General features: G+C 41.5%; 1 protein-coding gene across 3 annotated transcripts in view; it reads left to right on the top strand.

The window, feature by feature from the left end:
* The window catches only part of UNC5B (unc-5 netrin receptor B), a 267,170-nt gene extending 251,526 nt beyond the window's left edge, over positions 1 to 15,644 (top strand). For all 3 annotated transcript variants that reach the window (XM_068258272.1, XM_068258271.1, XM_068258273.1), the window contains 3 exons: positions 1,559 to 1,723; positions 10,691 to 10,869; positions 12,886 to 15,644. In XM_068258272.1, coding sequence (XP_068114373.1) covers positions 1,559 to 1,723; positions 10,691 to 10,869; positions 12,886 to 13,051 — 510 coding nt within the window. In that variant the 3' untranslated portion in view covers positions 13,052 to 15,644. The remainder of the gene's footprint in view (positions 1 to 1,558; positions 1,724 to 10,690; positions 10,870 to 12,885) is intronic.
* The last annotated feature ends 1,420 nt before the right edge of the window (positions 15,645 to 17,064 follow it).

Below are 17,064 nucleotides of genomic sequence, written 5' to 3'. Positions count from 1 at the left end.
CCTCTTGCTTTTCCCACTCTCCTCTTGCTTTTCCCACTCGCCTCTTGCTTTTCCCACTCGCCTCTTGCTTTTCCCATTCGCCTCTTGCTTTTCCCATTCGCCTCTTGCTTTTCCCACTCTCCTCTTGCTTTTCCCACTCTCCTCTTGCTTTTCCCACTCGCCTCTTGCTTTTCCCACTCGCCTCTTGCTTTTCCCACTCGCCTCTTGCTTTTCCCACTCGCCTCTTGCTTTTCCCACTCGCCTCTTGCTTTTCCCACTCGCCTCTTGCTTTTCCCACTCTCCTCTTGCTTTTCCCACTCTCCTCTTGCTTTTCCCACTCTCCTCTTGCTTTTCCCACTCTCCTCTTGCTTTTCCCACTCGCCTCTTGCTTTTCCCACTCGCCTCTTGCTTTTCCCACTCGCCTCTTGCTTTTCCCACTCGCCTCTTGCTTTTCCCACTCTCCTCTTGCTTTTCCCACTCGCCTCTTGCTTTTCCCACTCGCCTCTTGCTTTTCCCACTCGCCTCTTGCTTTCCCCACTCTCCTCTTGCTTTTCCCTACTCTCCTCTTGCTTTTCCCACTCACCTCTTTGCTTTTTCCTTCCTGACTTTTACTGCATCTGATATAAAGAGAATACTGACTATGACACATCCTCCTTTCCATCTCTTTTCTTCTAAATCCTTGAGGAATCTTCCTCCTCTTCTTTCCATCTTACTCTCTATGCATTTTCCTCGCCACTCTCCTTTTTTTTTTTTCTTTCTTAAATGTATCTCCTTTGCTCTTCATCACCTATTACTTCCTTTTTTTCCCCCCACAATCTCTTCTCCACCATATTTTTCTTATCTCCTTTCTCTTCCATTTTCACTTATTTTCCCATCATTTTCATTTACTCTTTCTTTGTCTATGAAAACAACATAGCGAATCTCTATTACATACATAAATTCCCTTTGCTAATTTTTTTTATCTGACTTTCTGAAATTTTGTTGGCCTGTAAAGGTCTTTTGTACCCATGTACATTTTTAGTTCTTAGATATGTGTCATGAGGCATATTAAACCATCATATTTTCACACATATATGCCAAACTCAGTCCTAAGAGTGGAGGCACTGGTTGTACCCAGGGCTGTGGAGTTGGTACAAAAATCATTCGACTCGGACTCCTCAGTTTATGAAACCACCGACTCCAGGTTCCCAAAATTGCTCAGACTCCTCAACTCCAACTCCTTAGTCTAATACTTAGCAGGGCTGTGGATTTAGTAGAAAAACCATCCAACTCTGACTCTTCAGTGTATGAAACCTCCGACTACAGGTACCCAAAATTACTCAGACTCCACAGCTCTGGTTGATAATTTGTTCATGAACTTGTTTTATATCCATATTACAACAAATTTTAAGCTGCTTAAATGATCACCAGCACTGGTATTGTGCTGTAAAGATACAATTATGCTGCTGGGTCTAGACTCTAGAGGGACCTAAGGTAATGACTTGAATTATTGTTTGCTTATTTCTGTCAATCTGAGATAATGTTAGTGTTTTAATTTCACCTTGGTTCTCTAAGTACAGCTGTATGTTTTACATTTCAGGAGATTCCGTTTTATCACATCTGGAGTGGAAGCCAGCGAGCATTGCATTGTACATTTACTCTGGAGAGGCACAGTCTGGCTTCCACAGAGTTAACATGCAAAATCTGTGTAAGACAGGTGGAGGGAGAGGGACAGATTTTCCAGGTGCACACTATGCTGGAAGAGGTATGGACTAATTATTGTACCTAATCTTTTTTCTATACTGTATGTTTAATTGATTTTTTGCATATATACATTAAAAATTCACCTACTCTTTAAAGGGATAAAAAAGAAACACCGAGAGCCCAATATAGTGTAGTATGTATTGGAAACCGTGGATAAATGTAAGTGTGAGATGAATATACTCACAAACATGGGTTACCTCTTAGGCAACCACTGTAGATGCAGGTGAGGAGATTAGACCTGTCCTCACTCAGGATTAAGATGTCGCTCTCTGTAGATCAGGAAAGTAGGGGTAGGTCACCCCTCCACCAGGGGTGGACACAGTATTATCGTAAGAGAACAGAGGCGCCAGCAGGATAAAAGGTAATAAAAATTTTAAAATTTGCTGGGAGGCAGTGGTGGACTTACCTCCGGAAAGCAGACTCAAAATACTGTCTGAATTAAACAAATAAATTTATTATTGGTACCCCAAAAGATGCAACGCGTTTCGCAGGCACAAGAGGCGCAATTCGTGCTACTGACGAGCTACTGTTTGTCCCCTATCTTATTGCCTGATGAAGCGGGCTGTGCCTGCGAAACGCGTTGCATCTTTTGGGGTACCAATAATAAATGTATTTGTTTAATTCAGACAGTATTTTGAGTCTGCTTTCCGGAGGTAAGTCCACCACTGCCTCCCAGCAAATTTTAAAATTTTTATTACCTTTTATCCTGCTGGCGCCTCTGTTCTCTTACGATAATACTCTTAAGGGCCTGTACACACTGAAAAACGCAGGCAAAAACGCAAGCGCATGCGTTTTTAAAGTGCCTGTAGTTTTAAAAACGCATGCGCTTTTGCCTGCGTTTTTTGTGCGTTTGCGTTTTTCTTGTAATTGCTGACTGGCTAAAGAATCCTTTGTTTTTTTTCTAGTTTACATTTCAACAGGAATCAGGACATTGCAGAGTCTTCTGGGATACTGACTTCTGAAAAACGCAAGCGCATGCGTTTTTAATGCGTTTTTCATGCGCTGCGCTTAAAAAAGCGCAGCAGGCACTGCGTTTGCGTTTTTTTTAAAAACGCATCGCACCAGTGTGTACAAGTCATCACGATTTTCATTCTTTTTCAAAAGACCTTGCGTTTTTAAAAACGCATGCGTTTTTAAAAACGCAACGCAAGCGCAGCAGTGTGTACAGGCCCTTAAAGGGGTTCTTTCGCGAAAAAAGTAGGCAGTTAAAAAATGTGACAGATGACAGGTTTTGGGCAGTCCATCTTTTTAAGGGGGATTCTCAGGGCTTTCTTTGTTTTCAACAGCATTTCCTGAACCAGCAGTTTAACTGCCAAAATAGCAAGATACCAGCCAGCCTCCCTAATCACTTGCACACTATTATGTCAGTTAGATTTTGCAACTGTTGTTCAGGAAATGCTGTTGAAAACAAAGAAAGCCCTGAGAATCCCCCTTAAAAAGATTGACTGGCCCAAAATCTGTCATCTGTCACATTTTTTAACTGCCTACTTTTTTCGCGAAAGAACCCCTTTAAAGAGTAACTTTCACCCAGGATTTAAGTTGGTCCCAAGCAGTAGCTGATAGCTCTTTTCCCATGAGAAATCTTTTCCTTTTCAAAAATAGATCTTTAGGGGGGGTCCGTTTGGCTGATATTGTGGTGAAACCCCTCCCACAGTGTGATGTCATGGCCGTGGTCCTGACTGTTTGCGGTCTGTAAGCCTCATTGCATTGTGGGAAAGAAGAGCTGTTTCCAACTGCCAAGCAAGCAGTATATCCTTCAGCAGACATCACCTGGCAGGCTAAAGATGTCACCACCTGTGATACATTTCAGAATGTAAATCAGGGTGAGAAAAGATTTTACAATTGGCAAACACAGACTAAAAATATGATAAATGAATATTGTAAAACACTAAGCAATTTTATTTATTATGTTATTTTCACTGCAGTTCCTCTTCAAGGTGTTTTTAACATATTTAAAGTGCATACAAGACAAAGTAAATAAACTAGCTTTACTTACCTAGGGCTTCTTCCAGCCCCTAGTGATCACTCTGCATCTTGCTGCACTTCCTGTCCTGCTGTCAGGCTCTGAAGTATCGCAGATGCCCCACCTGGTCGGCATCTTGTGTGCATGTACAGTCACGGGCCCGCACTGCACCAGCCCACGTCATCTGGAGCATACTGCACAGGGCGCTCCAGGTGAAGTGGGGGCGCGCAGTGTGGGTGCACGTCTGCGCCAAAGACGCCAACCTGTCTGGGGCATTGCATCCTGTGCATGTACGGTTCAGTCTTTCAATAACTGTGTTTGCTCAGAACGCTTACATGGCATGAGCAGTTGCGCACCATCAGGACCACGAATGGGTCCCAGAGGATGCCGAGGGACCTTGCAGGCTACGGGGGGCTCAAGAAATCCCCAAGTAGGTTCAGATTTCGATTGCATTCCTCTGCAAATCCTAGTTTAAACTTTTTGCTGTCTCAGATGACATAGAAGTTTTTATTATTTAGCTCCCATGAATACAGATTCTGACCTACTGATCTTGTGATTTGCTTCCTGCTCTCAGATCTGTTTTTCTCAGTCACATAGAATTACCGTATTTTTCGGACCATAAGACGCACTTTTTCTCCCCCAAATATGGGGGTAAAAAGTGCCTGCGTCTTATGGTCCGAATGCAGCCTGGCGCCAGGTGTCCCCCTCTAGGACTTGAAGCAGTAATGTGGCCCGTGGCCCTGCAGCTGTCCTGTTATTTCCCCGTCTCTGTAAGGTGTCCGTGGGGAGTGTGAAGGATCGTTATGCCCACCCCTTCATGTCCCCAGAACTGCCCCGCCTCCTCTGCCCGGTCCTCTGCTATATCCATCTCTGTAGCTGGGAAGTGTGCAGGATCGTAATGTACAACCTTTGTGTCCCCGCCGCTGTCCGTCCTTACAAGCTCCTCTGCCCCGCCTCCTCTGCCCCGTCCTCTTCTTTGCCCGTGGGGAGAGTAGTCTGTGGCTTACCGATGCACGCCACTACAGTGCAGAGATATCGAGCGGTAATCCTTCTGGGAAGCCGCTGCGGGGTCCGTGCACGTTGCTGAATGTTTATCTCTCTTCACTTCCGCTTACGTCATCAATGCGGAAGTGAAGGGAGATAGACATTCGGCAACGTGCACGGACCCCGCAGCGGCTTCCCAGAAGGATTACCGCTCTATATCTCTGCACTGTAGTGGCGTGCATCGGTAAGCCACAGACTACTCTCCCCACGGGCAAAGAAGAGGACGGGGCAGAGGAGGCGGGGCAGAGGAGCTTGTAAGGACGGACAGCCGCGGGGACACGAAGGGGGTACATTACGATCCTGCACACTTCCCAGCTACAGAGATGGACATAGCAGAGGACGGGGCAGACAGGCTTATAAGGACGAACAGCTGCTGGGACATGAAGGGGGGTACATTACGTTCCTGCACACTTCCCAGGTACAGAGATGGACATAGAGGAGGCGGGGCAGACAGGCCTAGAAGGGCAGGGAAGTTGTGGGGACACGAGGGGGGGGGGGGGCATTACGATCCTGCACACTCCCCGTGGATGCATTTAGAGAGATGGGGAAAGAAGACAGGAGTAAGAGGGGGATGGACAGACCAGTACAGGGGGCATCTAAAAAAAATCAGGGGTCACCTATTTGCACACAGGGGGCACTTTAAATGGCACAGGGGCACCTAATAGCACACGGGGTACTTTAAATGGCACAGGGGCACCTAACAGCACACAGGGTACTTTAAATGGCACAGAGGCACCTAACAGCACACAGGGGCACTTTAAATGACACAAGGGGACCTAAGAGCACACAGTGGGCTTTTTAAATGACACAGGGGCATCTAACAGCACACAGGGGCACCTAAGAGCACACGGGGACACTTTAGAACACCCAGGGGGCACTTTAGAGAACACAGGGGGCACCAAAGAGAATAGGGGAGCATTTAAGAGGACACAGGGAAGTGGAGATCATAAAGGGGACACAAGAGGTACAAGGGTGACATATTAATTGAGGAGGAGAGAAGATCCACAAGATGCCCCTGAACCATGGACACAGCAAGTTTCGTTTTTTTTTTCCCTGGTTTTTGTCCTCTAAACCTAGGTGCGTCTTATGGTCCGGAGCGTCTTATGGTCCGAAAAATACGGTAGTTATAAAGGTGCATACACACCCACTATTATTGTCGCCTGAAGCAATCAGGACTTGATCCCTCAGGCAACAGTTCAAGGTTGTGTTCTCTACAGATGCATTGCATGATGCTTTCTGTTGCTTTGGCGGGTGCGGAGGAAACCAGCATGGGAGGGGGTAAGTGGAGAGTAATGTGGATGATTTGAACTCCGCTGAGATGATTTGGCACTCCAGATCTCTTGGTGACACATTAGCATGTACTCACGCAGAAGAACCATCTAGGTGTATACACTAAGCCTGCAAAGAAAGTGTTATTTACAGCCTTGGATTTTTAAACCTTACAGTGATAAAAAAAAATAAGAGTACAGTCACTTCAGGTACCCTTAAAGTGTAACTGCCGCACATAAAAAAAAAAATCAATTCTTTATTTTTATCTGGTAAACAAGTAATAAGGATGCTAATCAAACCTGGCGTCACAGACCCTACTCCACAAATAAACGCATGTTTAGCTGAACTTCAGGAATAGATGAATAATAACTTGCTAAAACTTAATGCTGACAAAACTGAGGTTCTTCTTATCAAGGGTCAGGGCCCAACAGCAAAGCAGCCCCAGTCTCAACCAACACCACTAAGGATAGGGAGCTCAGACCTGAACAACTCAGACTGTGTGTGCAGCCTGGGAGTACTGACTGATGGGAAATTAAGCTTCAGGAATCAAATCTCAGCTGTTGTGAAACATTCCTTCTTTCACCTAAGGAATATTGCAAGGATTAAACGCCTCATTCCTTCAGAGGATCTTCCAACCCTAGTTCATGCCTTCATCACATCAAGGTTGGACTACTGCAACGTCCTCTACACAGGCCTGCATAAGAAAGACCTACGCCGCCTGCAATTAGTACAGAATGCCGCCGCAAGGCTGTTAACGAGCCAACCTCGCCATTGCTACATAACACCAACCCTGTGTTCACTCTACTGGCTACCGATAAAATGGAGAATTTTGTTTAAGATTGGCTTACTGACATTCAAATCCTTGCACAATCTGAGCCCTGGATACCTGAAGGACTTGTTGCAACTGCATCACACGCCCCACAATCTTAGATCAAAAGGACGTAACACCTTGGTCACCCCCAGAGTCCACCTCAAAACCTTTGGAGACAGAGCCTTTTGTCATGCTGCCCCGACACTTTGGAACTCCTTGCCACACCCAATCAGGACAGCTCCACCCCTGGAAGCATTTAAGTCTAAACTGAAAACCCACCTCTTCAGTCTGGCATTCATGAACATCTGACTATCTCCTCTGTAACACAACCTAGCCTGCAACCCTGTATTGATCTGAGTCACAACTATGCGCTTTGAGTCCTATGGGAGAAAAGCGCTTTACAAATGTTATTGTATTGTATTATTGTATAATCAGGCAATCCAAAAGTTAAAATCTCTATTACTTGTTTATAACTTATCATTCCCCAGTTTACCTGACTCTTATTTGGTACGTTGCCGCAAAAAGGAAGTTGCACGGCATGCTCTGCAACATACTTTGTGTGGCAACGTACCAAATAAGAGTCAGGTAAACTGGGGAATGATCATTTATCAACAAGAAAAGTAATAGTGATTTTAACTTTTGGATTGCCTGGTTAGCATTCTTATTACTTGTTTACCAGATAAAAATAAAGAATTGATTTTTGATTTTATGCCCAACAGTTACACTTTAAGCGGAAGTAGAAGAGCAAGGAGTAGAGCAGTGCCCGGACGATATGATCCAACAATCCATACCTCTCAACAGGAGGGTCGGGCCACTATACAAACTAGATTCTCAGCAGAGGCAGCCCTGACTTACCGTTTGGCTGATCACCTTTGAGCGTTTGTACAAAGCTCAATTGACTCGCTCTTCACTGGCATGTAGCCTAATAGTACATCCAAAAAATTGAATGAACAAATAAAGTTCTTATCTCTGCCCAATTTCCATCTACTTTTCTGCTGAATAGGAGGTAGTGTTGGTGTTCAGATTTGGGATCTTGCATTTGTAAACCCGAATTATGCGGAACTCAGCGCTTCAGCACCCAAGCTAGTGGACAGGGTTACGGGGTTGCAGCCCATGTCCCACTTCACTTGACTCTGATGCTTCCTCGCATTGGAGTCATGTGAAGAGCGGTGTTGACCGCACATGAATAACCTCCCTGTGACCCTGTCCACTAGCTTGGGTGCAGAAAGGAGGTGTTCAGTGTATTTCCGAATTTGAACACTAATAGGAAGCACAGCAAGGAGAATTATGGGAATAATGTCTTCCTCTTATTGCGAGAGAGATTATTCAGAAATTACATTTTGCATCCTTGTAACTCTATCCTACTTGGTTTTTATTGGAAAATGTAAAGTTCATGTTTGAACAAAATAAGAAACAAAGTCATTTTAGACAATTACTGGTGATGCACATAAAAATAAACAGCCAAGCCTTATTCTTAAATTACACATATGCATATTCCGTTGTGAAGCTTTCAGTACAGAAAGTCACGATTTCCCGTTTTTATTAAGTTTGCATACTTGCCAGTTTCATTATGCTCAGCTACACAAAATGTGATGCTTCTTTCATGACTATTGCTTCTATAGGTATTTAATGATGTTTGGATGTAATGATGAGCAGGAAGAATTAATTATTGAGGTTTAGTCTAGCGGCAGAAAGAATTTGAATGGCTGGCAATTATAGTTTGTGGAAATGACATGTCTGTTGTGGAGCTGTGAGCATTGCAGACAAACTAGATGTTGGCTTGAAAAACATGGCTCAATAAAATCTGCAGAACGCAAAGACCAATTAAACCCTGGCAGGATTGGGAACATTTTGCTACTAAAAAGATGCAGGTCTTATCTGCTATGAATTAAGCTGAGTCAACAATAGACTGTATGGGCGCTAATGTTGCTCTGTAGCTTTCCGTCACCCCACTCTTCCGACACTGGGTGGGGGTGGAACATAGACCTAATGCTGGAAATACACCATGAGTTTTTTTGGCAGATGGATGGCTCGATAGATAATTTCTGACAGGTCCGATCTGATTTTGATCAATTCATTTTCTCCTAGAAGTGAATGGAAATCGATTGGCCAGTAAATGTGCTGAAAAAACTCATTGTCTATTCCCAGCATAACACAGCAAACCAATAAGATTAATAAACCACCCAGAATTTCTAAAACCTTTCCACGCTATTCAAAACTAAAATTATTTTTTCCTGGCATTTGGTTTCAGAATACATCTGCCATCAATGTTTGACAAATGGGTATTTGTAAAAATCTGAATTTATACTCAGAAGATAGGGAACAGTAAAGTTTCAGGAGTGGCTGTTTATGATTATTTGCTTATCCTGGTTCTAAAACTATGGATACCGGCCTATTTTCATTATTAAGCTGTGTACACACACCAGAAGAAACCTGGCCAAGGAGACAGATAAGAACCACCTTTGATGAGAATCCAGCATGTGTGCAGTGGTACCTGACACCCCCTGAGGCCAGCGATCAGCCCAGCATATTGATTTGTCCAAATGCTGTCAGAGAGCATTGTTCTTCACAATTTCCGCTCCCACTGTGACACATTTTTAATGCAATACCATGTCGCCCCCCCCCCCCCCCCTCGCAATTTGCAACATAATACTTTGCTAGCCTACATGCTAGCGATACATCTGTACAACCTCAGCTCTACGTTGTCACCTGAGGGATCAAGTCCCCAGCCCTGCCGGACAACATGCCCCGTACATGTGTACCAGGCTTTAGAGGCTTTTGTTTTGATAGTCTTTGATGGAAATCTAGCGCCATTTGCTTACCTTTCCATTCCTTGTCCCCTTTCCATAACAAAGAACTTGTCTGTACAGGGATAGTTTGTACTTCGTCACCTGAACAATCAGTTAATGATCATTTCTGGGGACAACTATTGAGCATGTTTATGAGGCTTCATAGACCAGGCTATGTGTCACATGACGGCATGAAAAGAGTGGGTGAGGAGGGGGAGCAGTGTCAGAAGGTATACAAGATAGACATCTCTAAAAGTATCCCTGTGTGAGTGGGGTTGCTGACTGATAATCTCATCTAAGGAGTAAAGCTACAAGGAAGCGTAAGGTGCAAGAAGTGATATTGATAGTTGGAATATGGAGGTAAGTATTATACTAATTACTCTAATAGTACCGTCCATCAGGAGGTCTTTGCTTCCAAATATACAGATAACTAACTAAGGGTGCGTACATATGTTTAATTGTTGTCTGAAGGGATGTAATTCAAGGTGGATGGAGGGATGATGCACCCTACACAGCGGGGTGGGTTCCTGCAGTAGGGGGAAGGAGGAGAACAATGCACTCAGGGGTTGCTGTCATTTGAAGATCTTGTGTTCTAGAGGAACATCTGAAAACTCACTTGATTCTTGGCCAAAGTAGCCACAATCAACTGCTTAGGCCAAGTTCCATTCCTGCCACTGTACTTCCAAGTCAGTGGCTGCTTGTACTGATTGTAGAGCACACCAGTCAACTCTATATTCTGTGGGATTTAACCAGCGTATTTACAATGTATTGAGTCTGATAGTAACATAACATAACTTTTGTATACACAGTAGTTATTGTATGGTGAGGTTTTGCTCTTCCTGGCTTTTCAGTTGTCTCTCAATAGCACAGAGGCAAGACAAACAGTATGCTGAAATTGTTGATTTTTATATTGGTATCGATGGAGAAGGATATGTAAAAGGAAGGTAAGGTTTAATGCCAGCCAGCCTTTGCGTTATTGAATCTATTCCCTCAGATGACCTGAGTTACTTAATTGTTCTGTATGTATGGTATGTAGGCAACTGAGCACTGCATTTAACCATGCATCGTAACATTTTCATGGTTTTTTCACAGAATGCCAAATCATTTGATCCATTTTATTCCCATCATGGAAGCAATGTGACGACCCAGTTAGGACCGTATGCCTTTAAGATCCCCTTAACTATCCGGCAGAAAATCTGCAATAGTTTGGATGCCCCAAATGCTAGAGGAAATGACTGGAGGCTCCTGGCCCAGAAGCTCAACATGGATCGGTATGTGTCCGTACCCTGCAATACAATCAGTGATATTGTAATGGAACACTTGTTTTATAGTACATAATGGGCTACTATAAAGCAGCGCAGCTTAATGACAGCAGCACAAGATAATAATCTCCAGCACACGCTATGCAGCTATAGAAATTTGTTATGCAGCCATAGAAAACTGTTAAGTTTAAAGAGAACCCGAGGTGTGTTTAAAGAATGTTATCTGCATACAGAGGCTGGATCTGCCTATACAGCCCAGCCTCTGTTGCTATTCCAAACCCCCCCTAAGGTCCCCCTGCACTCTGCAATCCCTCATAAATCACAGCCGTGCTGTGAGGCTCTGTTTACATCTGTAGTGTCAGTCTCAGCTGCTCCCCCGCCTCCTGCATAGCTCCGGTCCCTGCCCCGTCCCTTCCCTCCAATCAGCAGGGAGGGAAGGGATGCAGGCGGGGACTGGAGTTCTGCAGGAGGCGGGGAGAGCAGCAGACTGACACTATAGAGATAAACAAAGCCAGCTCTGACAAGCTGTTTGTCAGCAGCGTGGCTGTGATGTATGAGGGATTGCAGAGTGCAGGGGGACCTTAGGGGGGTTTGGGATAGCAACAGAAGCTGGGCTGTATAGGCAGATCCAGCCTCTGTATGCAGATAATATTCTTCAAACCCACCTCGGGTTCTCTTTAATGAAGCGCTATTGGAGCAGAGCGTAATTTAGCAGCTCACTCTATGGTTGCATAGCGTGCGCTGGAAATTATTACCTTGTGCTGCTGTCATTAAGCTGCGCTGCTGTAGCAGCACAGCTTAGTGAATCATCTCCAATGTTTTATAGTATATAATGTTGATTATTAACAACCTAATAATATGTATTTGTGATTCAGTTCATGTATGCATGATACTGGTTTACAATCTCGATTCAAATGGTAGCATGGTTACTTACTTAGCTCCTGTTTAGCTGCCATATTGGAGAATTTATTTCCTTAGTTTTCACACTTGTCCAGAAACATCAAACAACATTTCTCAAAGAGAATAACTATAGCGATATATAAGTATTTGAATAAGGAAATTATTTAATTTTACAAATGCTGATTTGACCTGCAAGATTTTTAAAAAATGAGGACCAGTTATCAGTCGCCAAGTCTGAGGACTCTACTTTATGATGATAGAGATTTTCCACGTACAGCTACATAAACACCACAGATTTTCCTCCCCCAACAAGATCAATTATGATGGTTTTGGGTGAAAATCTATATTTGAGTAATTTCTACTGGTGTTCTCCATTATTGCTGATCTCCCCTCTGGTGTTAAGCAGAACATTTTGGCCAGTGGTAATCCATTGCTTGCAGTAGATTAAAAATTCTGATCTTTTGCACGCACTTTGCACCACATTTTCACCAGTTCTTCTTGCACCGTTTTTGATTAACCTGCCTTACTGTGTTTTTGGGGTTTCGTTTCTGTATGAATGCAGGCAAATTGTGTTGTCTTCATCATTATATGTATACTAAACCACAGTGCATTCTATGACATTTGTGTAAGAGAGACAAACAGTTTGGGTACACAGGTCTCAGGACTGACCATTCTGGTTAGGGTTTAAGAGACTGCTCTTGTGAGAGGTATTTTGCTGTTTAAAGATGGACTGTACCTTTGCTAACCAAACACAGCTGAAATGTAGCTGCTTGCAGTGGAAAAGAGAAGCTGTGCTTGATCATGGCTTATCCTGATACAGAATCAACCACATGAGATATGCCTTACTTGTAGGTCTCTTGCTTCGGAACTTCAAAAGAGAAAAGCATTAAGTAGCACATGTAATAACTAGATGGTGTGCCTGTAATTTCCATTGAAAATCTTTTCTAGCTATTCTATTTTACAGAAATATTTTATCTAGTCTATTTTACAGAAAGCTCAAAATATTTGAAAAATATATATTTTATTTCTATAGTTGTGTCTGCTGTATAGAAAATAGCTATAGGTGATGGCTAGAAAATACTTTAAATGTACAATTTGTAAAATATTTCATTTTTTGACTTCTAGATACCTAAACTATTTTGCCACCAAAGCCAGTCCAACCGGGGTCATCTTGGACTTATGGGAAGCCTTACATCAAGATGACGGTGATCTCAACACTTTGGCTAGTGCCTTGGAGGAGATGGGCAAGAGTGAGATGATGCTCGTCATGGCAACAGATGGCGACTGTTGATGACTCAGTTGACTAATCAGCGAAGCTGTGGGAAGTGGAACAAAAGTAGAGGGCAGAAAGGCCTTTAGTCCTTAACAAGAGATATTTTCAGTCCTTGTTTATGATGGATGACTCGCAGTGCTGCAGCTTAGCAGGGAGACTAAGTACTCCTTATGGTCTAATCACAACCAGCCTTAGAAATCCTTACATACCCTGTTTACAAGCCATTCAAGTGTCTAATGGATTACCCTTACACACCACTCCACAGGATGCCAGGCGCATGAATAGAAGCACCATCGGTACCATGACAGCTGCTGGCAGACATCTTTCACATCACCGTTCTAAGAATTTAAGACTTTGTAGTTTTATGCTCTTTCATTTCCTCCATCTTTAGAAATGATACTTATTCTTTGAACAATCTGATCAAACTGCTTTTATCCTGTCCAAGCTTGGAACAGCCTTACTAATAAGGCAAGAGGTTTCTTAGGAAACGCAAGTTTATTTATTATCCAAATCTTTGGATGAGTCTTTGTTTTATATGTTAATGAGTGAGATTTCCGAGTGTATGCACCCATGTGTATGTCTGAGGCTGGCTTGCCATTTAACCCCCTCCCCATCTTGCTCCAAAAAGTTTCTTACTGCAAACAAAGCTTATTTCAATGGCTTACACTTATGGGGCCTACTGTCAGTATAATAATGTTTAATGTACGCCTGTACACAGATTGCTTTGGGATATATTCTATGTTCATTTCCTTCTCATTTGATTTACCATGACTTATTCATCTCTCTCGTCTAAATGGGAGCCCTTTACAGCTCAGGGAAAATAATTTCCATCCACGATTTTATCACTGGACATGTCAACTAATGAATTCACTTCACTTTCAGTTGAGGTCAGAAAGCGAACTGTTTGTCTAGATTGAGGATAATGGCTGTATTGATGAATACTAGTGCATTTATAAACACTATACAGCAAAACTGCATACCGTAAATAACAGTATCTGATTAATATGCCATGATATTGTGTAATATAATATATTTTCAGATCTGTCTGCAATAGTGTTCATAAATAGCTCAGTATCATCCATCCTTTTCGTTGGTCTATTTGTTTTTGTTTTAATTCATATGCCACAAAATATTGTAACATTATGAATTTCCAACATGAAATTTAATATTTTCTTCACATGCCTTTTTAACAGACTTGATCAGTAGTTAAGTAAATTGTAAAGATCTGGAAGAGTGTTATTGTCAATAATGGATATACAGTATAACATGGTGTTGATTTGATTTGTCTTTTTGTGTGTTTGCATTTACACATGCTTGGAGAGAACTTTTTTCTGTAAGTCTTAATGTATTATAGCAGTTTGCTTCATGGCTCAGGATGTACCAGTTTAACATGCTTATGTATTCAAACCAGGTGTAGATTGCAGTCAGAAAGGCAGAGCATCATTTGACTATAGACTTTGTCTAAACAGTGGCAGCAGTACAGATCTGTAGCCATGGCTTGGTCAGCCCTATGGAGAGTGGAGAGGAGCAGATTTATTCTCATTGCAGTTGAACATTGTAGTGATTGGCCAAACTCTGTGCAGCCAATCATCTTTCACCACGGTAGGGCTAGCTCTAGAGAAAATGTACAAGCGTACATTCATTGCTTAGTCAATCAGTTAATGGCCAGATTGGCTGGCAAATCTTACCAATATGAAATTTGAGAGCGAAAGATCTATTATGTGCTGCAGCTCATAACAACTATAACAGCTAGGCTGATTTAAAGAGGAACTGTGGTGAAAATAACTTAATAAAAATGCTTATTTTTTTTACAAAATTACACTATTAATTTATAAATTATTTAATCAGTGTTTGCCCATTGTAAAATCTTTCCTTCTTCTGATTTACTATCTGAAATTTATCACAGGTAGCGACATCTTTAGTACTGACAGGTGATCTCTGCATATTGTTCATTTACTGAGAGTTTCTGAAGCCAGTAGAAAAGATCTCTGGTCTCCTAAAATGCTCTAAGGGGAGAATTCTCCATAATAAATAGCCTAGGCTAAGCCTCACTGGGAGGGCAGGACTAAATATCAGTCTACAGCAATATATAGCAACAAGACGTGTTTCTGATGCTGAAACCAGGATATTTAATGTAAAAGTGGGTATCCTGCATAATTTACTGCATTCTACTATATGTCACTGCAGTGCCTCTTTATACGCTCAGCAATATGAGATGACTGCCAATGGATATGTTGTCCCAGCGCTTAATTATTGTCTGTTGGTTTATTTAACAAGTCAAGCATTTTGTTTTTTGTTTTATTTATTTACCGCATGTGCAAATGCAAACATATTTTAAATAGCAAAACTTCAAATATGCGTTTTAATGTGAAGTGCTTTGCTATGTGAGGGACACTATAAGAACTTTCTCCATATATGGATCCACAGTGTCCTTGCAGATACAGCTACAAATTTTAAGTTAAATGCATTCTTTACTTTTCCTCCATCACTGTTCTCAATTGTCCTCTCATGTCAATGTAGGAATTTAAATCTATTTTTTCAATAACAAATGTTTGTTTATGTACCACTGCAAATGTGTAAAATGGATTAAAAGTGTTATTTTTCTATTTCATCTTTGATCTAATATAGTACCTTGTATTAAAATTTCCAAACTGCTCTGCTTAAAGGTGTGTAAATTAATAGATTAATGATGGCAACCTGTACACCAAATATTGTAATATTTGTTTTAGTCAACAGCCAGTCCACAGTAACCAATCTTCCAGCTTGATTACGAAACCATATATATATATATATATATATATATATATATATATATATATATATATATATATATATATATATATATATATATATATATATATATATACTCTACACCTAAGTTTGCTGCCCAAGAAGTCATTTTGCATGTTTGTGGATTTTTTATAAAAAAATCAAAGCTCCATTCATAAGGAACAAAGGCCCTTGTTCAATTACATTTTTTCTCCTAATCATCTGTTTAAAATGACTTTACAGCACTCGACAATTGAAAAGGTGGGTGAGTAAGTATTTTCTTGCATGCTGGCAGCTCAAACAGCATTTTTATTGATAAGCTGTAAAAATATTGCCTAGGAGAAAATGTAAGAGAAAAAGTTAATTCAATGAGGACCAATGTGGTGTATTCTCAGGCAGTTGATTTACATAACGTATTTTGTGTGCATAAATCGAGTTACTCAAACTTTGTTACATGGGTTATGTATTTTGTGTACAGCCCGGTAAAATGTAATAATGTTTAGTGAATACACCCTAATTTTCTTAAAAGTTTAGTCTGACATAAATGTGGAAAGATGGCAACTGCTCATGTGAAGTGGCACTTGCTCATGCAGATCAGCCTTTGAGAATTTCCAGGAATTTCCTACATTCCCTGTCCGCACAGCTTATGTTTTTTGGACTTTATCTTCTACACAGTGTGCGTAATACAGAATTAAATCAGAAATCCTAATGGTGAGAACCCATCAGTTATGCAAGTATTACTTACAAAAGAAGCCATAGCCACCAAATTTATATCATTTTGAGTGCGCCAAAGATTAAGAAAAAAAACAATTGTTCATATGCCTGCTTCAATCTCCTGCTGTTGCCATTTTAATTCTGGTTTGGTTTTAACAGTTCATGTCAAATATGAACCTGGCATTTTATTACCTATTGCATACCCACTCATTTTATAAACAAGATATAGTTTAACAATTTTTTAAACCTGTATGTCATGATGGTTTGTGATGAACAATAAACATTCACACAAAAATAATAGTGGCTGCCTATAGCAATTGAAAATACACACAAAATTGAACATTGGAGGGAATCTATTCCATAGAAATTCTCTTCAAGGAGAATGCATGGAGAACCATGAATTCTGTTCAATCAGGAGATAGATTTGCAAGTTTACGATTGGCTAATCACGATCTTGTGATCATGTCTCACTTCTACTTCTTGTATTGACTAAAACAAGATTTAGAAGTGAGAAATTGTCATTTGGGGCGACTAGGCAATTCGAGACT

Source organism: Hyperolius riggenbachi, chromosome 10 (genome assembly GCF_040937935.1).
Source record: "Hyperolius riggenbachi isolate aHypRig1 chromosome 10, aHypRig1.pri, whole genome shotgun sequence".
NCBI lineage: Eukaryota > Metazoa > Chordata > Amphibia > Anura > Hyperoliidae > Hyperolius > Hyperolius riggenbachi.
Note: the sequence above shows the minus strand (reverse complement) of the source record. Positions and strands in the feature narration are given on the sequence as shown.